Raw genomic sequence first — 21,246 nt, 5'->3', positions numbered from 1 at the left:
TTATCAATCAATTCAATTTTAATTAGAAATAATTATTTAAAAAACTGTACAAGGTAAAAAAAAAAAGGGGGAAAATTCAGTTAGAAGCTTTTGTATCGTTTATGAATTGAAAAATAATAAAATTTCGGACTTTATTTTGATAAAAAAAAAATTGCATCTGACAACTATGTTGTAAAGAACAAAACTATAGGGGCTGTATAAAACGACTTTAGTGTGTTTTAATTTTGAATACATTTTGTTATTTAAACTAAACTATTATATATTTAATAATAGAGAAAATAATATTTTCTATGTTTTAATTTAGTCACCATGCCAATAAACTTTAACCTATGCCACACTAGCAAACTTTAGTTTGCCAACTTGAGCAGAATTTGGCAAGAAAGGTTTGTCAGTGTAGATGCAAATCAAATTATGTCTTTGTAAACCCACAGATTGACAAAATGACAGTCCTCAGTAACAGAGACTGTAAAAGCTCTGTCTACACTATCAAACTAGTTTGACAAAAAAGTGTGATGTACCCAAATATGGTAGTGATATAACATCATCATGTCCTTTTATGGGCACATCACATTTTTTGTCACATAAAGTTTAATAGTGTAAACAGAGCTTTACTAACTTCTCAAAACAGTGGTAAATTAAGAGTTTGTAAATAAAAGTGTTAGTGTAGACTGGGATTTACTATTATTACTGGGAAATTTAAATACAGCCGTGCCTAAAAACCTAATCTACAACCTCCACCATACTCAGTGTTTTCTATGACCCCCACCCAGCAAAAAACAACAATGGGTTCACTAGCTCTGAAATACAGTAATCTGCTGAAATGATTTCTTTTTTAAATTGAATTTTCGATTAGAAATCATCACTGTCAGATGCAAGAGATATCGTAGGAGAGAACCTGGGTGATCGGCGTAGGCCTAGCAAGCTGGCTAAACTTGAGGAAGATGTTCTATTATGCTTTACAGGAGGTTGACTGTTGGTGTCATCTGATAGAGGCCTTTTGAATGATCTGCAGAGAAATAATAGCATAGATAATAACAATTAATAGTAATAAATAATGTTACGGTATTATTGTCAAGACAAACCCTTTCAATGGCCTGTAAAGAAAAAATGAAGGATATATTGTCTACTTGACATTTAAAAAAACAATTTTGCGTAAAATATGCCATTTTAATACCCCATAATAGTTATTCTCTTTGACCAAAAATTTAATGGGAAAGAAAAAAATTTACCTGAAAAAACTGTAATATAAAGAAAAAAATAGTCAACTTGGCTGCCAGCCAATGGGATTTTGGTTGAATTTACCTGTTTATTTTGTGAAATATGGAAGCTACAAAATGGCCTATTCAAAGTCTGATTTTATTATTCTTCATTTTTTCATGTTTTTGGGGGACAATACATCTTTAAAGGAAAATCCGCAAAAAGAATTGCGCGGTCAACACATCCAATTTTTGAAACTGCAATGCAAAAGATAGGACTTAGGTTACATCTAAATCTTTTTATATATTTAGGAAAATTGTCCAGAATTCATTCACTATCCTTCTTAAAGGTGGCAATCTTGTTTAAAAGACAAAAATATACACAAGATACTCTACATAAACAAAGTTTTATTACAAGTTTTTGGTAGAGGAGTTGTAATTTGTAATTAGAAAAAATCCTGACATATGACAGGACTTGAACCCAGAACCCTTGGATTGGTAGCCACAACTCCACTCCTAGATTGTGACTTCTGTTCATACCTTATGGAAATCAAAGACTTCCTCTTTGTTCTCGACACAGGTGTGACAATCTCATTGTCCTGCTCACGCCATTCTCTTGCTTTCTGTAAGTTGCCTTTTAAGCACACAAGTTCTATTTTCTTGTCTCTTGTTGTTGCCAAATAGATGGCACCTTTGGACAAGGCAGGTCCAACGTAGCGAGGTGTAGGAAGCGACAAAAACGTCTGATCGCTACGACTGAAAATCAGAGTAAAATCTTTATTATTCAAATTAACATTTATTTACTTCCTTTTAAGATTTAAACCGTAACAGAATAAATAAAAAATAAGATACTAATAACAATAAATCTGGGGGTTAAAGGAAGAAGGCAGGATCCCAGAAAGATACAGGATCTTGAGTCAGGTCAGCAGACACAAAACGAAGGGACAAAGACAAGCAGGAACCGGGACAGGACAAAACAAGCAAGACATTATAATTGGCATAAAAGTATAGTAAATAGTCCAAGGGCTAATACCACTATATATTCATTAAAAACATTCATAAAAAGTAAAGAGTCAAATACAGTACATGCAATTATTGAAATAAATAATCACTTCTGTATGAAGTTTGTACAGTAAAGCCCTTCTCCTTTGGGACACCCATACTAAGGTAACACTTTCCTTCTGAAACAAAATATATGTTTTAATACTGTGGGCAACCCCTATTTAGAGGACCCTTTGTTAGGTCCCGAAAGTGTCCCTTAATAGGGGTTCTACAATTATTCCAATTTCTTACCTCACTGGGCTATTTTCTGGTTTAATTTCCACCACCTCTACAGAATTGAAATGCGTGACAAACAAGTATGGCTCGTTATAAGTGAACGACAGTGGCAGGCGAGACCATTTCATATCATCGGGTCGTGACCTACGACCTTTGTCATTTACATAGATACCAAACTCTGTAGAAAAGAATGTTTTTAATCATAAAATAGTAGTAATATGTTGTAACAATAGATAAAAATGTAATAGATATAGATAGATAGATATATAGAAAATCAATCTTAAGTCATTCTATAACAAGTGCAAATATAGTAGAACCTCTATTAAGCTTTGTCAAACTAGTTTGACATAAAAAGTGTGATCTTCCCAAATACGGTAGTGATGTGCCCAAATATGGTATTGATATGACATCATCATGTCCACATATATACACATCACATTTTTTTGTCACACAAAGTTTGATAGTGTAGACAGAGCTTAAGAGCTTAGAACCAACAACATTTCCAGTGAATAGAGGTAGTGTTAAAACATATATTTCTTAACGAGAGGTTCTACTGTTTGAAATCAATTGAGATACCTACCATTGAAACACAGAATAAACTCCTCCTCTGTACTGTTTCCTGATGTAACATTCACAACAGCAATGGGGAAGCTGCAGTTATGACTGGCCCCATAAATAGCAAAGGCTAAAGACGTGTCAGTAGAATCCAAAAATTCTAAAGATAATATGAATAATTAAATATAATATTAAACCAGTTACTGCAGTAAACAGTGGTCAAACTTACTCTCGATTACTGCAGTAATTATAGTACAATTTGTGAGATTAAAAGTCTGATCCACGTACCATCTACTGTGTACTCCTTCAATTCAATCTGATAAAATCGATCAGTTCCAACAAGAATATTGTGATTTGTGAACATTATACAGCTGCATGGCTCAGCAGTCTTTATCTCCTGCAAGGACAATCAGAAACAGGTTTAATAAAAAGATTTTACAGTATTTATCTATTCTATTTGTATTGTTCACTCATTCTGAGAGATATTCGGTAGCGCTACAAAACTGGTATCAGAAAACTGAAATCAGGATTTTAAAATGAACATGAGACTCCGTGGGTAATCAATTCATTTTTTAAAGCTCTGTCTACACTATCAAACTAGTTTGACAAAAAAGTGTGTGCTCAAATATGGTAGTGATATGACATGATGTCCATATATGGCCACATCACATTTTTTTGTCACATAAAGTTTGATAGTGCAGACAGAGCTTTAAACAATGGTGTGAGTGAGCTTCTAAAAGTCGCACCTTCTGGACAGGCTGCAACTGTTTCGTTGACAGAAGAAATGTTTTAACAATTTCACTAACCTTTCGAGTACAAAACTTTCCGGTCCCCTTGTTGTACTTCAACACAATGATCTTTTGCGGGGTGGCGGCACAAATATACGTACCGCTAGCTAATGCGCCGATCGAGAAAATATGGCATGATGAAATACCGGCAATCTGTTTTAAAGAAACCGTCGTCTCAGACACGTTAGCTTCCTCGGCTGCTGTCAACAAGCTCGTCAGATCACCAGCACACAAATTTCTTTCTTTGCCTGAAAACATTTTTATGGATTTATGCGTATGAGTTTTAATTTCAGGATATCTACGATATTATAAGGGAAAAAATCTACACGCAAAATAAGCAAACATTCTACAGGATAATATTAAAGATCTACAAAAACATGAAAAATAAAAATCTATATAATATAATAACTATTATGTGACATTAAAATGGAATATTCAATAAAATATTTTCAATAATTATTTTTTCAGGAGGACAATACATCTTTAAAGTAATGGAATTGTATTATTTAAGAGATACTGTTTTCAAAAAGGTTGGTATTTTTTTCTGAATTACCCTTACCCACTGAAAGTTTTTTCTAGCTATATATCATTGGTACTTACCGCAAGTAAACAATGCGATTCCCATCTCTTCGATTTTCTCCATTTGGTAGATGCTGTTAGTTCCCAATATCTCTGATATGGAGTCTACATGGTTTGAAAGGGACAAACTAAATAGCCCATCTTCAGACCCTAGGAGCAGGAACTAAACAAAAAACAAAATTACAATATCAGGTATATTTTTTTTAATCTATTTTTTATTTCATACGCATCCAACAGCAAGTAACTCGCCAATTACAGTATGGATAAACTATTTTATAATTTATCATGCTTATAAACTAAGTCTCATTTGAGGCTTAAGGAGTAGGGTTGAAAGTGAGGATTGAACCCTGGACCTCGGGATTGGAAGGCAAGCACATTAACCATTAAGCTACAGCTCCAGTCCACTAGTGGCAATAATTTCAACATACCTTATTTTGGAGTAACAGCGTACTGTTGAAATCTACAGTATTCTCTCCTTCCAGACTTAGCAACGTGTTCCCGATAAGCTTAGCATACTCCCTCTCTTGTCGACTATTCTTCACCTGATCCGTAATCCTTTCCAGCACGGCCATCCATTTCTGTTTGTCGTCAAAACATGTGGTCATCAAGTAGATGCTCTTACCGGGCCAGCATGACGTGTGAGGGCGCCAGTCTATGCGCATGATGTAAGGCAAGTCCATGGTGGCAGTGTTGGGAAAGTCAGAAGCAGACACACCAGGGGATACAGATACCTCTCCATCTGATGGACATAGATCATGTTCTTGCATGGGACATTCTGAAGCCAAAAACATTTTATACATATATATAAATAGGGTAAAAAAAACCAAAATAAAACACTACAGGTGACGATTTAAATTAAGCTCTAAAATATACAGGCTGGAATTTTCTTGAAAATAATACAAAAATGTATAACTATTTTTATTTTAGGTTTAAGCTTCATGATTTTTATTTGTTTTTTACACTAGGACAAATTATTGGAGACAGTCTGGGACCATGATCAGCTGCTGCACAGCGGGAGACAATCCTCTACTCTTTTTTTTTTTTCGTTATACTGCACATGTGCAATGCTTGCACACAAGGACAACCGCTTTTATGTCCTATCTGAATGGCAATGATAGTAAAATCTTGCATAAGGATTCAATAATATGGCACAGGTCTCGAACCAATGTCACCAACATGCTAGTCCATTATCCCTTACCATTCTGCCATACCAATGATAAAGGTAATTTACCTGCAGAAGTGTCTTTGTTGTATATTCGGAGAGTAGTTCCCTCTAAGCAAACCCATCTTCTGTCCCATCCTTGCTTGCCAGGTCTAATAAAAAAAAATTATTGCAAGCTTAAACCATGTACTTTAATGGGCCAAGAACGTAATTGCCACAAGTAATCTGACCAATCACAAGCCACAGTTTGGATGATCCATCACTTGTGATTGGTCAAATTACTTAGGCACCTTTAAATCCTTGTGTTCAATGGGAAAAAAGCTTTGCTGTTGAAATATACTATGAAACGGATAAGTTCACAAAGTTAGTTAAAGGGGGATTCTGGGTTTAAAATTGCTTTTAAATATCGTTTATTTATTAAATAAAAAATATTATAACAATATAGACATGTCAGAATGAAGAAGTAATAACGAGAAATTAAAAAAAATAAATTTCATATACATTTTAGGGTAAATTCATGGAAAGTCTGTTTTTCAGCAGCTTAGGGAAGCTCATTAATATTCATGAGATATTCACAAAATCACGTCATCGGTGGATTCCAAACTCGCGACGTTATGTACGTTTTTACATCCCTCTCCCCTGTCAAACGACGACCACCCGATCATTGTAAAATACATTTTTTTGTAGATTTTCTAAGCTAGGCCTAAAGTGTAATATTAACAGTAGCAGCATATATTTATTTGACATTTAATGAAATACAAAATTTAGTACAGATTATATGTAGATTTTATACAGTTATACTATTTTAATACCTGGAATAGTACAGATCGTATTATATCGGCTTCAAGTACTACTAGGCTAGGCCTAGCCTAAATCATTTTTTGTCATGGGTGAGAGCCATTCTGACTAGGGATTCCATGCCACGATGGCTACCCTACGTTTTAAAACATTGGGGCCCATCATGGGCCAGCTAGCCTACTACTAAACGATTGGCCCATAAATAACAAAACTCAGTGGATCCAAACCCATCCTATCAACCAAACTCCTAAACAATCTAAACCTAAAACGTTCTACAAAATCGGCTGTAAATATTGAGGCAAAACAAGGTCCGATCGCCGTCCGCACGTATGGTGTCCCGACCGTCTAAGTAGGCTTAAAATAGGCCTAGGTCTAGTTTACTCTCCAAAAAAGCGGATACTGCATCAAGCAAGTAGACCAGGTAGTAGGAAGGAGACCTGGCCGATCCGGCCCAGTTAAAAATTAAGCTAGCTAGTGTAGTAGACCCTATGCGAATTGATACTACCAGGCCTTTTCACTTGTTAAAATTAGCAATACTTATGTTTACAAATATATCTCTCTCATTCGAGCTATATTATCTATACCATTCCGGTAGGTCGAGTCGACCTTCAATCAAATACTGTACATCGTTCATGTTGTGATTATAGACGGGGTATGCTCGACCCGACCAGTTTGGTATTGTATCTGTATATGCTTATCACGTGACGATGCCAGGCATGGGCAGAGAGAGCACGTGTATCGTCGTCTCGCTCAGCAGGAATGTATACGTTATGCTTCATTGATCTTGAAGGCTTTCCCTAAGTCAGTGCGAAAATCGGCAAACGTAAAGTGCAAACATATCTAAGTTTTCACTGTTTTGATAAATTTTCATAGAAAATTGACTTCATAAATGGGAAGACCGACTAAAATTACATCAGATAAGTATAATTTTACAAAAGTAATTGATATGGTTAATGATAACGAGTCGTCGGAAGATTGACCATTTCACGAATTTCCTATTCTGTAACACAGTGTCATATCGCCGTAGCTGCACTTGTAATCTGGCCTCATTTCACAGCCTTCGTTCTGCTTCACTGGGCGCTTATATAAATTGAAACTTTTACCGTTCAAGAGACAAACAAATATATTTTACATTTTTTACTATTCATTTTAAACCCGGAACCCCCCTTTAAACACACTATGGAACGGAAAAATGGACAAATAATTTATTTTCACAATATCATGACATACCTTGGTATCTTCATCCAGGCCTGTAGATGCACTGTATCCTCCTGGTTCTCATTATCTAGCATTGGTACAACAGTCTTGGTATTCATTGCATTACCAAAGTGCTTTAGATATTGTGTGGGGAGTCCACAGGTTGATGGAAGCAAAGCTGCACAGCGTGTGTGGCAGACTTGTTGACATTCTATGAATAAATTCAAAATAATAACAGTAAAGGCCAATTTACACGGACGAGGGGTAATGGTAAAAAAATTATAGAATCTATGTTTTTCCTTATGACCATTTACACAAAACGCGGAGACAGGTGGTTTCCGCTCAGGATAAATACAAATTCTACATGGGACAACACAAAGCTACTATACAGGGTTTTCTGCATACCGTTACCACTTGTCTGTGTATATTTGGCTTCAAATCATCAATTACACTTTATAAACTATATCATGCTTATAAAATATCATTTGAGGCTTTAAAAGTGGAGTAGAAACAGTTTAGTAACACTGGCACTAGGTCAAGATCAGTGGCATAACGCAGGCGGGGACAAGTCCCCAGGTTAACTCTCTTATGAGGCCCTCCAACGCTGGGTAGTTGCATTGGCCAGTGAGGGCTCATAGCTTAGCTGTCATTGAACCCTGACCTTTGGATTGGAAGGCAAGCACAGTAACCACCAAGCTACTGACAGCTCCACTACTTACCTTCACACTTAGATGCCTGTCTGCCAAAGAACACTGTATCCAAACAAACTGCGCACTTAGTGGCTCTAGTGTTTAGGCCTATGATAAATCGATGTGGTATGTTATGCTTCATACGCTCCGTGGGTTGTTTGGAGTTCTGGCCTGGCTTCTGTTGATGCTGCTGTGTGGTTGTCTGTAAAGTAGTAGGGCTAGGCTGGCTGCTTGGTGATAACACTATTGCTTTAGACAGTAGAGACTGTGTTTTAGGTGTGGTCGCAAATCCTTTACCTGCAGAAACTAAATCAATTTTGAATATTATGTATCAAAATCACAAGTTGTATGCTTAGGAGATTGGATAAAAAAAAATCTAGAATATACTATGTTCATTTTAAAACTACATTTTATGGAAGAATTTATTTTTCTGTGAGTGTCGAATGTATTCTATGAAAGGTTTAGTTTTTTTACCCAGGTAAAATTGGTTCACCAAACTGTGCTCATGAAACCAATAAATAACTAAGCTAGCCTGTACACAGGCCATATATCTCACCATTTTCTTTTGGCTTGTTTGCTCCACCTCCAGTCTTTTGCGAATCTGCTGAATGCGCTCTTTTCCTGGCGGCGCTTGTCTTCTGCGACTCCAGTGCTTGCTGGAGCTCTTTGTACTGCTTAGCGTGGTCTTTCTGCTTACCAAAGAACTTCCTTTTCTTCTTGGTTGGATTCTGTACCTTAGTCTGAAGGAAGTCAATCAACTTGGTCTGCTGTGATAACGTCTCTTGCAGCTTAATCTTTTCATGGCCGTATTGATGCTGCAGTAAATAAAACATGATTAAATTGTTACCATAAAAAGACTTGTCAATAACAATACAACTTTGAGTGTAATTCTAGTATATTCAACTCTCCTCAGGGGCCCATAGCTGATGGGGGACCTTGAGCAGGGCCTGGAGGAATACAAAGGCATTCAAATATGTCCAGTGTTGGAGGGCCACTTAGCGCCACCCACTAAACCAGGGGCCGGATTTATCAAACTTGCTTAGCAAATAAATCGTCTGATAAATGCCAACCCAGGGCCTCAGGCCTCCGAGTTATGCCACTGCTCTCTCAATACCGGAATCTCTGATAACCGAAAACTCTCCAAAATCAGACCTTTCTCGAAGACAGAAAGGTTCCAAATCTAAACCATTAAACCAATTTGGGTTGACTTCCTAATCCACCCTAAATGCCCAGCTTACCTGGCAGCTCTCAAACTGGTTCTCAATGTCCATCTTCTCATTCTGAATCTGCTCTCCAGAATCAATGGCAGTCTCAAGGCTTTGGGTCAGTTTAAAGTTTGTGTTTTTGATCGCAGTTAATTGTTTATTTATCTGTTCAATCTTATGGAAAATAAAAACATTTATAAACACTTTTTAAATTTTTATTTATAAATGTATAAGGTTCTTGCATGATTAAATTACATTCAAGTACATACAATTTCGGATTACTATGAAGTAGCTTTGCAACAGAGAGCAAATGCATATAGCTTTTTTAGCATCTAAGAATCTAATCTTCACATCTGCATAAATTGTTACAACTTGTTTTAACCAGGTTTGATCACCCGATTTATTACACGTTTTCATACACGCATAGTTGCACGCTATTTAATGACTATGATTGGTAAGTTTAACACCAGGGCAATGCACGTGCGCAGTAAGAAACTTGGAACATCTCAAAAAAAAAACTCAAAAAAATTGTTAATTTTTTACAGGTGTGAACAGGGTATTATTTAACTATCTATGAAGTAGCTTTGCATTAGGGAGCTAACTAAGACTTTTTAGCATCTGATAATCTAATCTTAGTCATCACCACACATCAGGCTAGTGATCAGGAGGTCTGGGTTTGAGCCCACTTAACAATTACTTTTCGAGTGTGTTCTCAATGCACTGACTATAGAATACAATTACGTCAGAGTAGAGCAATTCATCCGACAAAATTAAAAAATACCTCCTCCTGTAATCCTGTATTATTCTGTTGCTCCTCAAGGTATTGTCTCTCAGCTGATATTAAATTCACTTCTGTCAATGCACACTTTTTCTCCATATCATGTAGCTAAAATAAAATTACAAATTATAAAAATAATATATTTTAAAGAAAAATACAGTACTTGCGTCCACCTTCTGTTGGTACTTGTTCGGGCAAGTAGAGGTAAGATCGTTCCAAACTAGATTTTTGTAGGCAGTGAGCATGCCAGGGAGTTCTTATTCGGGCAAGTGCAGGTAACATCAGTTGGGCAAGTATAGGTAACGTCAGTTCAAACTACTGTATGTTTTATAGGAAATAGTAAGCATGCATCTGGGGCTATCAGTCAGAACGGGCAAGTATAATATTTATAGGTATAGTATAGTAAACTAAAAGATTGTGTATCTATTTCAGAGAGCATTCAGAGATAACATCAGTCCAAAAGATGTCTTTATAGGAATAAGCATGCAGTGATTTCAGAGGAATTTATTCGGGCTAGTAAAGGGCAACTCACATTTTTGGTTAAGTTTTCTTTGGTTTCTATATATCTTGCTATCTGTGATTGATGTATTTCTGCCTCAGATTTACTTGTTACCATAATCTGTTCCAAGTTCTCTTCTAAAATCTTGAACTCTGCCTCTAGAGCAGTCCTTGCGAAAAAATAATAAACAATTAATAAACAAAATAATAATTTAAATACAGTGAAGAATTGTAACTATACAACTAACCCATTATACAAATAGGTTATTATCAAAATACAGTACAAGACACCTTCAGGACTAAACAAAATGTACCCTTAATGGGGGTACCCCTATTCAGAGGACACTAATCAAAAACTGAAATTGTTCCTGCGAAAAAACAACAAAAATATACCAAAATGAACAATCTGGACTCAAGAAAATGAAAAAAATTGAAAATTTAGCAGCCAAAGTTTCCTCAATGAAAACTGTCAAACCAGAGATTTGTACCCAGGCCCTGTTAACATACTAACCTGCCACTTTTCTCTTCTTCTAACTTTTGCTTGTTTTCTAACAGCTTTTGTCTCACATCTTGCAATTCCTCGTCCATGTAAGCTTTTTCTGATTTGATTTTCTCTAAATTGTTTTCTAGCTTCTCAGTCAGTTTTTCAAGATCAATAACTTGTTCCTCTAGCATTGAGCATGATGTCTTCAACATGGAGATTGTCTTTAAAAAACCCAATAATATTATTAACAAGAGCAATCAGAGAGTTGCAACATCCGTTAGGAGAAAAAGGATCAAGAACCGTATCTATCTGTTATTTAAATTTGGTAAAGATCCGTAATTTAGTTTTTACTACAAATTTACACGTTATTTAACAAAACGTATAAAAAAAAAAATCTTTCTTACTAATTCCTGATTAGAACATTGCTGGCTCTTTTCAAATAGTTCATCTGTAGCTTTTTCAAATTCTTGTGCCAGGGTAGTCTTTGCTTCCGTGATCTCATAGATCTGCGACTTCAGCAGCTCATTCTCTGTCGTCAGCTCTGCACACTGCTCGGTCACGCTCTGGATGCTCTCTTCCATGTCAGTAATCACAGAGCAACTGTCTCGCAGGCGGTTGAATTGATCCTCAATCTCATCTCGTTCATTCTGGTTTTAAAATTTGCAATTTATTGAAATATTTTTTAACAATTCTATTTTGGTCAAAGAAACATTTTGGTCATGTCATATTGGTTTTGTCCAGGGTGCTGGTGATGATAATCTGTCAGTGTTCACTTAAACATTTGTTAACCAACATATATATGTCATAGAACATCAAAAATTCACAAGAGAAGATGCACCTAGACGATACCTCTGTTTTCATTTTTATATTTTATTGTAGAAAATATTAAAATAATATATAAAGAGAAACTCAACAGTTCTTTTCAGAACTAATACACATCATGTACCGCAAACTTTATATCAATATATATATTGTGGTGGCGCCTTCTATTTTTAATAACTTGTAAATAAGGTCTGGCAGCCAATGTGTTAAATCTAACCTTGAATTTGAAAGAGTCAATATTGACCACATATATGATCTTACCTCAATGCTGTTGATCTTCTCTTGCGCCTCTTTGACGCTATCATCCAGCTGTTGGTGAAGCCTCTGCAGTCGTTCCTTCAGACGTCCTTCGCTGTCTTGGAGATGTGTGATTGTACTGGTGGACTCAATACTGCTGTTGTGAGCATCACACAGTTGATCTTTAAGTGACTGTATCTCAGCCTGGTAGTCACATGTTTTCTAAAGTAAATATAAAATGTGGTAATATTTTACCAAGTACTTCACTCAGTGTTTTCATTTTTTATTTGTTGCTCTTCATCTGATACAAAAATATAAATATATATACATGATGAGAGCAAAAGGAGTTCTAAGGTGTCCTTATGATTCTGATTAATGTTTTCAATATTGAAAAACATTTTCATAAATTGTTAAAATACATATCGTGCTAAACTAAAGCTCTGTCTACATTATCAAACTTTATGTTACAAAAAAATGTGATGTCGTGCCCTTATATGGACATGATGATGTAACATCACTACCATATTTGGGCATATCGCTACCATATTTGGGCACAACCACAAAGTGTAGACAGAGCCGAAGTCTCATTAGGCAGTGGAGAAGAGAATGTGTCGCGAATTACAAAGTCTGAGACTAGGTACCTTTTTAATCTTATCATGTAGCTCAGTGATCTGTCTGGCTTGATTTTTAAACTCTGCTTCTTTGTTTTTTAGTCTAGATTCTAGCGTGCCAACTTGTGTCTCAAAAAACAATTTTTCTTGACGCAAATCAGACAACTTTTCACCTTCAATACGCCTAAAATAATAAACAAAAATTGAATAAGAAATGTGAAGAGGACAGTGAATATTGCAAAGATATTGATTATATAACAATCTTACTAATATCAATAATATTAATTGATGATACAGTAAAAAGAAAAAAGTAAAACAATAACCAGTAGGCCTACCTTGTTTCTTTAATCTCATTGGAAAAGCGTTCATTACGTGAAGCTAGGATCTCACTAATTTCTCCCTCAAGCATCTTCACTTTGTTCTTCTGCAGTTGAAGATCCTGAAGAAGAAAATCACTTTTGTAACCAACAGAACTTATTTTATCATGTTGTTTCGGAATTTTCTAATGATCTATTTAGATCAATGATATAAAAGAAAAACGAGGAGGAATTGAACCCAGAATGTCAAGCTAATCAAATCTGGCATAAGTTCACTATAATCTCAGAAGGTATCACTGAGACTTTAGTTACCTTCTCTTTCAGTTCCATGTCAGAAGCTAACTCTTCTGTCTTCTCTTGATGGTTTCTAACCTGCTCTTGCAAAGAAGACTGCTCAATTTTGGCAGATTCAAACTTCAATTTAACTTCTTTTACACGACCTTGCGCCACTGCTTCCTTACGGCAGGATTCCTTCTCCAGCTTCTGAACCTTCTGCAACGACTCCTCATATTTGTCTTCAATCTCAAGCAGCTTTTTGGTCAGATTTTGAATGGCATCATGTTTCGATTCCACAGATTCCTTCAACATGACTTCTCTTTCTTGGACAACATGCAACCGGTTCTCCAGACTTTTCTGGATGTCTTTACGTTCCTGCAGACGCTGCTGCACCATATGACAACAGTCAGTCTTTGCAACCTTGGAATTCAGCTGCTTTTCCAGTTGGTCTTTTGACTTCCGAAGGTTCTGCAGAAGGGTCGTGGTCTCTGTGTTGGCATCGTTTGATTTGTTTAATTTTTCTTTCAAGTCTGCTATTTGCTTCTTGCTTTCTTCAGACATCTAATAAAATACAATTATGAAGAAATATAGTCAAACTTGCTAGCAAAAAAATTATCTTATATTATATTTAATAAATCAGTTTTGAAAATAGCCTAAGCATTTTACTTATTTTGTTCGAAAATGTTAGATGATTAAGTTCATTCCATAAGATAAGAAGTGGTTTGATAAATAAAGTCTTAGTTTTTCACGTAAGAACAAGATATTTATTAACATAGCTATCTTTTTTTACCTTTTCCAATTTATGCTGTAATTCTTGAACATCTCCTCGTGAACATTCTTTACTCTGAAGAAATTATAAAATATAAATGTTTCCAATATTTTTCATAATATTGGGAAGGTTAGTTTTTAGATTAGATTAAAATAATGATTTGGTGTAGGACTGCGTTGATTCGGGACCGAGGTCATTGGGACCATGAAGGTTTAACAATAATAAACATACCTTTGCTAATTTGGTTTGAAGCTCTATAACAAGTGCTTTATTCTCATCTAGTTCTTTGGTACATGTTTTCATTTCAGATTCAAGGCTGAAAGCTCTCTGCGACGCAACGTAACGATCTAACTCAAGCTGAGAGAAAGCTTCTTTGTATTCATTCAACTCAGACCTGCAAGGAAAACTGTGCTTTAACACTCCAACAGAAAAGTTCAACTTTTTGACTTTTATGTAGGCCTAGGTACAGTAATTTTAAAGGAGCATTTCTCTTTTTCAATTATGTCTGACAGACCCACAATTAGATGAATGAAATCATATATTTTTCCCCTTGCTTATTTTTTTGTTATTATTATTTTTGTAATTGCACAACAGTTACATGAATGGGTGTAATTTTTACAGCGCCCACATATTAAATTTTAGATCTTGGTTCAGTAGAAGTTGAATACATAATTATTTGTGTCAACACAAAATCAGAGTCTTTGAAAATTGGAATTTCTCCCACAACCAAATTATTGTGATTTCAAAAATTCTTTTTTATCAAGAAAAACACAAGGAAGAGTTGACTGCATAAATTTGAAAGAAAAAGTATACCCTGTAGTATCGTTTCTGATTTCCTCCGCCTTTTTGTTCATTTCACGAATCTGATCAAGAAGTTTTACAGCCTTCTCGTCTAGCAGCTCATGTTCTTTTCTCTCACTTTCAAGAATCCGCTTCAAATTCTTTAAAAAACCAAAAATAAAACTAGTAAAATCAAAAAGTAAACTTACAAATTAAAATAATAATTTCCCATTTTTCTAGATCTCAACAAAATCGGCACATTCTAACATAGAATACATAAACGGAGTTCTCACTAGAACAAAACATAAAGCATAATGCAAGTATTTTGACCAATCACAAGTGACATCTTAGATGAGTTTGGGAGAGTCGTGACTATTGTAGGGTCAAATACTTGCATTGTAAATGGGTTGATCTATTCAGAAGTGAAAATTCAGCCTCGTCATAATTCTAAGGCACTTCATCATTTACAGTAGTAAACTCTCTCAGGAACAGTATATGTTTTAACATTAAGACAAACTCCTATTTAATGAATGGAAACCTCTTTTATGAGGTCACATTGTTGGGTCCCAAAGGTGTCCCCTTAATAGGAGTTCTACTGTTTTGTTCTACTTTTGAACCAACTTACAGCAATTTCAGAGAGCGCTATAACCTTCTCTTTCTCCAATAAATCTTTCTCCTTCTGTAACCTCTTCACAGAGTCCGTCTTATCGTTGATCGTGGTATTGAGGTCGTTAAATTGACGACTCATCGGAGCATGTTGAAGCTTCAGCTGATGGCACTTCTCTTTCAGTTCGTTCAGCTCTCTGGTTTTGGCAGCCAGCTGTCTTTCGGTCGATGCCTTGCTTGCTGGTGATGAGACTTCTGTTGTTAGATGCGGTCTAAGTAAAAACAAGAACATAACTGTAGCATATACGATGTTACTGGTAATTGCTATAGACACAATAGAACCTCTATTAAGGGGACATCTTTGGGACAAAACAAAATGTCCTCTTATTAGAGGTGTCACCTGGAAGTTGGTCTAGTGTTAAAACATATATTCATTTACAACAAAATGTCCTTTATTAGAGGTGTCACCTGGGGGGTTGGTCTAGTGTTAAAACATATATTGTCATTCATTTCACAAGAAAGTGTCCCCTTATTAGAGGTATCCCAACAACTGTTCTACTGCATTTTACACAATAGATGCATTAATGTAAATACAAATTTGAAATACTCCTATTCAGGGGACGCCCCTACTAAGTGGACACCTTTGAGATACAACAAACTGTAAGGGTTCTACTGTGAATACAAATGTAATGAAACATGATTAAATAATTATATTGACACCAATGATAATGAATTATTAAAAAATAACCGATCGGATTAATAAAATAAATAAATACCTTGATATTGTTGGAATTTGTTTATTAAATGTGAAGCCGACAAATGGAAGGTCTTTCCCTGTAAATTCTTTCTTCTTCATGAAGCTGTCAACGTTGATACTGGGTGCGGCCGGATCAAATTCATCAAAATTCGAAGTGTCGTCTACACTGTTCACGGTGGGAACGAATGGAGGAACAGCTGAGATTGGAAACAAAATTGAAGTTATAATAATAATAATAATAATATTTATTCGGTCATCAAGGTAAAACAGACATATTACTTTCATAACAAGCATCCTTATTAAAATCATAATTAAAACAACCAACCACGAAAAAAAAAAACAACAAAAAAACTTTAGATTCTTTAGATTACTCTAACACAAAGTTTTTCTGTAAATCTGAACACATTTTGTTTAGAGTTAAATGTATCTCTGGTTCAAGTGTATGACAGGTTAGCCTTAGCTGTGTAATTATTTAATGGTAAATAACTCTCTAATTATACAATTTGATTTTAAATTTGTTTTGTAACTCTTATTTTAAGCAGTGGCCATGTCATAAAGTATGTTTTCATTTTAGTCTCTGGCCACACACTTATATTTTATTAATTTAAATACTAACTTAGTTTTTATTTATATATTGTGTGTGGAAAATAAACAAAAACAACCTTATCATCATTACATTTGCATCATTATTTTGTTTATATATTTAGGCAAATTGCCAAGGATAACCATAAATGATTTAATTCACTATCCTTCTTAAAGGTGGCAATCCCATTCAAAAGACAAGCATTGTACATAAGATGCTCTACATTAAGTCTTATTACAAGTCTTTGTCTGACATGACAGGACTTGAACCCTTGGATTGGTAGCAAAACATCATAACCACCAACTCCACTTGTACTTGCAATCTTAATCGTTTTCCTTACTTTTTCTGAGGGCAGCCCAGTCAACCCCACTGAAGAAAGAGTGGCAGCCCAGGCCTTCATAACCAAGCCGCTTCTCTTTAGCACAACACAAGCCTTTTATCAAATCAATGGCCTTCTTGCTTATTATTGACTGGATTGAAAACCGAAGGGTTTTCTAAATAAATGAAAAGAGATATAGTACAATTATTAATATGGAACTGATAAACAATAGACTCATTACAGCCATGCAATTTTTGTTTGAAAGAGAAAGAATGTGATTTTGAAATTTAGTATACACATAGGACGTGTCAGAACATTTTCTAACTTCCAATTTTATGGTTAGAAAAAATAATTTACAATTGATACAAAAATGTTGACAGTGTATTATTACTCTTCATAAGGATCTTTGTATTGGTAAAGTATCATTTCAATCAATTTTACGGTTTCAGAACTTTGAAAAAAAAAATTAAAATGACAATTATTATTATTTTACTCCTCATAAGGATCTTTGTATTGGTAAAGTATCATTTCAATCAATTTTACGGTTTCAGAGCCATAAAAAGTATTTACAATTGACTCATCAAAAGAATCTTTGTATGAATGTGTAAAGTGTCGTTTTAATCAATTCTGTGGTTTTAGAGTCTTTCGTAAAAGCTTTTGAGAATTGTGTTCTATACGATTGTACTTACCGAGTGGTTCATTATATTACTGTAAGTTTCCATTATGGTCTCACCAGCAAACGGCGTCTTTCCGTACATCATCTCGTACGCCACAATACCCACAGACCACCAGTCACACTCAACGCCATAGTCACCACCGGATGACTTGTTCATGGATGCAAGAACCTCTGGTGAGACGTAGTCGGGTGTTCCTACCGGCATTTTAGAATTCACCTGAAACAAACCAAAGGGATTTTGTTAATTCTGACCTTAAAAAATAATTTGTTTAAATTTCATACGCATCCAATAGCGAGCACAAACTCGCCAATTACAGGATGGATAAACTATTTAATAATTTATCATGCTTATAAACTAAGTCTCATTTGAGGCTTAGGGATTGGAGTTGGAGTCATGAGTTACAACCCTGGCACTAGGTCAGAATTGAACACTGGGCCTTGGGATTGAAAGGTAAGCATGTTTACCACCAAGCTATAGCTCCACTTATTTTAGGTAATGACATGGGCACTGGAAGAACAACAGCCTTTTTGCATTATTTAAAGTAAGCAGTTACTATAGATCTTATCTCTTTGACATCTACACCAACGAGAGTTTGGCAAGACATCTTCCTGATAGTTTATTTACCATTTTATTTTGTGACAACTTGGCTGCAGATCCGAAGTCGGCTAACTTAATGTGACCAGTTCTATCAATCAGGATGTTGTCTGGTTTAATGTCTCTGAAAAAAAAAGCATGCAATAAAAAGACCATAGAAGAAATAAATAATTATAGAACTCCATGCGATCACAGCTTAAAAGTGAGCCACCATAAAGTAGGACCATCAAATAGCTAGTCATGTCCACTACTCAGTCACGCACCACTATAACACCTGTGTTGCAGTATGTTTGCGAGTATAAAAGTGAGAAATTACCCTTATGAAATCTTTGCTAAAATTACCAAAATAACATTCATTTAGCTGTCAATAGCAGGCCTTGTCTTTTGAGGCATTGGAGTGTGATCACATGTACAATTCTCATGAGGAGTGCAATTTACAGCACAGTAATCAAAACCCTATTATTGATTTTCTCAATACTGTGCGTTAACAATATAATAGTCAAGTTGTCCCATGTGCAAAATAACATCAATGTTGATACCTGTGAACGTAGCCAAGTACATGTAAACTATGCAATGCTGCAACAAGTTCAGCTAGGTAGAACCTTGCCATGTTTTCCTCCAGTATATCATCGTAACGACTGAGCAGGGAAAGAAGATCTCCGCCGGGAAGGAATTCCATAACCAGGTACAAGTTCTTTGAATCCTGGAATGCGTACTGTAATGACGTAATCCACGTGTTGTCAGCTCGGGCCATGATGTCACGCTCTTCCTCAAAAAACGCTACCTAGAAATGTATAAAAATGTATGTTTTTAGGCGCATGTGGCCAAGGATTACCAATAGTACATTAATCACTGTCCTATCAGATAGGTGGTAATCCCTCTGATACATGGGCTAGTTTGTGAACCAGTTCACCGAGGTAACACCCTACTCGAATGATGAACTGGGTTCTTTAGTCCTAGTCTAGAATGTTTCCAAAATTGTTACACTTGCATCAGTACGGTATTATTATTTATTCACTTACATTTTCTTTTGCTAATGTATCTGCCTTTCGCAGTACTTTCATAGCATAGACATCCCCATTGGACTTTTCTCGCACGACTTTCACTTCACCAAAATGTCCGCGTCCAATCACATCTTTGACCTCAAAATCAGAAATACTAAGACGGAGACGACACAGTTCATTGATTGTTGATTTGTCTAAAGAGAAGAATCGAAATAACATCATGGTGATAAATTAGTTTAAACAAGGCAATCTACCAACAGGACACTGAACTCGCCTTGTCAAGATATGAACTTGTAACAGTCCTTTTATCTTATGTCTGGCTGCAACAAATACCAACAATACTGTACTATGTACATATTCTCTGTGGCGTGCTGTGTTTTTTAAGGGGCGTGGAACTGATCGCGTCTTCAGATGCTGTAAAAATGACAATTTTACGGAGTTTGCAGAACCAGTTGCCCTCAATCTTAAGCAACCAAACATTTACGTAGGGCAACCAAACATTTACGTAGGGCAACTAAAGATGGGCGCGGTCTCCCGGTGGTCAAACATGTAAATCCAAAAAATGTATTATGATGGAAACCAAAATCTCAGACCGCATAGCAAAAAAAACAAACTTGATTCTGCGAGGCCTCCATTTATATAAATAAATTTAATAAATACTTACGCTTGCTAACAAATGTTGATATATGTTTATTTTTCATCAGATTTTCCTGATGACATTCTTCATAGAGTACAAGCAACGCATCAAGAAGGCCCTCTTTGGCCAGAATGGATTGTAGGCCATTATCTTTGGTCTTGTTCTGAATAAGTTGGTTCAACTTGGTCAGTCTACTGACCACTGGCTCTGTAGTTGTCATTTTGTTTTGAATCTACTTACTGTAAAAAAACAGAAAGTAATGTATTTGTGTAATAATATATGATAAAATTCAAGTACAACATTCGTAAGTTGTAGTATTATTAATATTATTATTACAGAAATTATGGTAATGGAGATAATATAACAATGGGAATGCATACTGACAACTGTACAAAGTATGCCATGGGTAGCCTTGGTAAAACATGATTATTGCCAAATAAACTCTGACTTTTGGAGGTTTTCTTAGGCTAGACCTACTGACTTGTATTGTGTATGTACTGAACTTTTCTATTATAAAATTTTATTTTTTACCATTATTATTATTTTCTACATACAGACAAGTCTCAGTCAGAGTCAAGACATGTTTTATTAAGAATTATTTACTCTTTACTGAAATTAATTATACTATTGTATCATACTAAGTAATAGTTTATATAGCGAGTATAGTACTAGACTAGGCCTAGATGCCAGTCTCCTTCCTAGCTAGGCCTGGCCGGCCCTACCGGCCGGGAAGTGGTGCCTAGCAGTGTTGATCTAGCCTAGCTAGGTAGACTAGTAGGTTAGTGCCAGCTAGACTAACACTCTTCTAGCCTCACCTGTATGCCTAACTAATTAATTATGCGAACAATTAAGAGAAAACAATCCGAAACAATTTGTATAGTTGATAACTTATTTACAATCACCATACTTGTTAAAATATCATATTTTCAAACGGAACTCGACCAGTTTGTTACCGTACAATTCAAAATATTCCGCCAAGTTTATCATATATAAACACAGTAAAATTGAGGGCGCACTTACAGTTTTCTGAAAGTTAAATGCATGAGAGAG

The 21,246-nt window shown here is 35.5% G+C and overlaps 1 protein-coding gene across 1 annotated transcript; it reads right to left on the bottom strand.

The window, feature by feature from the left end:
* Window positions 1-75: 75 nt before the first annotated feature.
* Window positions 76-20,416, bottom strand: LOC144852249 (citron rho-interacting kinase-like). Its single transcript, XM_078710028.1, has 32 exons — window positions 20,224-20,416; window positions 19,578-19,753; window positions 19,095-19,339; window positions 18,586-18,679; window positions 17,974-18,177; window positions 17,306-17,459; window positions 16,402-16,579; window positions 15,645-15,897; window positions 15,053-15,180; window positions 14,471-14,633; window positions 14,261-14,314; window positions 13,507-14,031; window positions 13,213-13,316; window positions 12,908-13,061; window positions 12,291-12,488; window positions 11,612-11,854; window positions 11,235-11,428; window positions 10,758-10,893; window positions 10,229-10,333; window positions 9,481-9,621; window positions 8,799-9,057; window positions 8,273-8,548; window positions 7,587-7,764; window positions 5,628-5,710; window positions 4,825-5,171; window positions 4,418-4,559; window positions 3,836-4,065; window positions 3,318-3,426; window positions 3,055-3,189; window positions 2,490-2,652; window positions 1,737-1,952; window positions 76-1,006 (listed from the first exon to the last, which is right to left on the bottom strand). The coding sequence occupies exons 1-32, from the start codon at window positions 20,414-20,416 to the stop codon at window positions 850-852; spliced, it is 5,937 nt and encodes a 1,978-aa protein (XP_078566154.1). The 3' UTR covers window positions 76-849.
* Between the last annotated feature and the right edge of the window lie 830 nt (window positions 20,417-21,246).

The sequence above is a fragment of the Antedon bifida genome, chromosome 9 (genome assembly GCF_963402885.1).
Source record: "Antedon bifida chromosome 9, ecAntBifi1.1, whole genome shotgun sequence".
In the NCBI taxonomy this organism is placed as follows: Eukaryota; Metazoa; Echinodermata; class Crinoidea; order Comatulida; family Antedonidae; genus Antedon; species Antedon bifida.
Note: the sequence above shows the minus strand (reverse complement) of the source record. Positions and strands in the feature narration are given on the sequence as shown.

What these genes read in the sequence shown, in the direction of transcription:
- LOC144852249 (XM_078710028.1), bottom strand. Translation starts at nt 20,416, where the DNA reads ATGACAACTACAGAGCCAGTGGTCAGTAGACTGACCAAGTTGAACCAA. An exon ending in TTCAAACCAAATTAGCAAAG is followed by an intron (nt 14,315 to 14,470) that starts GTATGTTTATTA and finishes TAATTTCTTCAG; the next exon opens with AGTAAAGAATGTTCACGAGG. An exon ending in AATCGCATTGTTTACTTGCG is followed by an intron (nt 4,066 to 4,417) that starts GTAAGTACCAAT and finishes AAATGTTTTCAG; the next exon opens with GCAAAGAAAGAAATTTGTGT.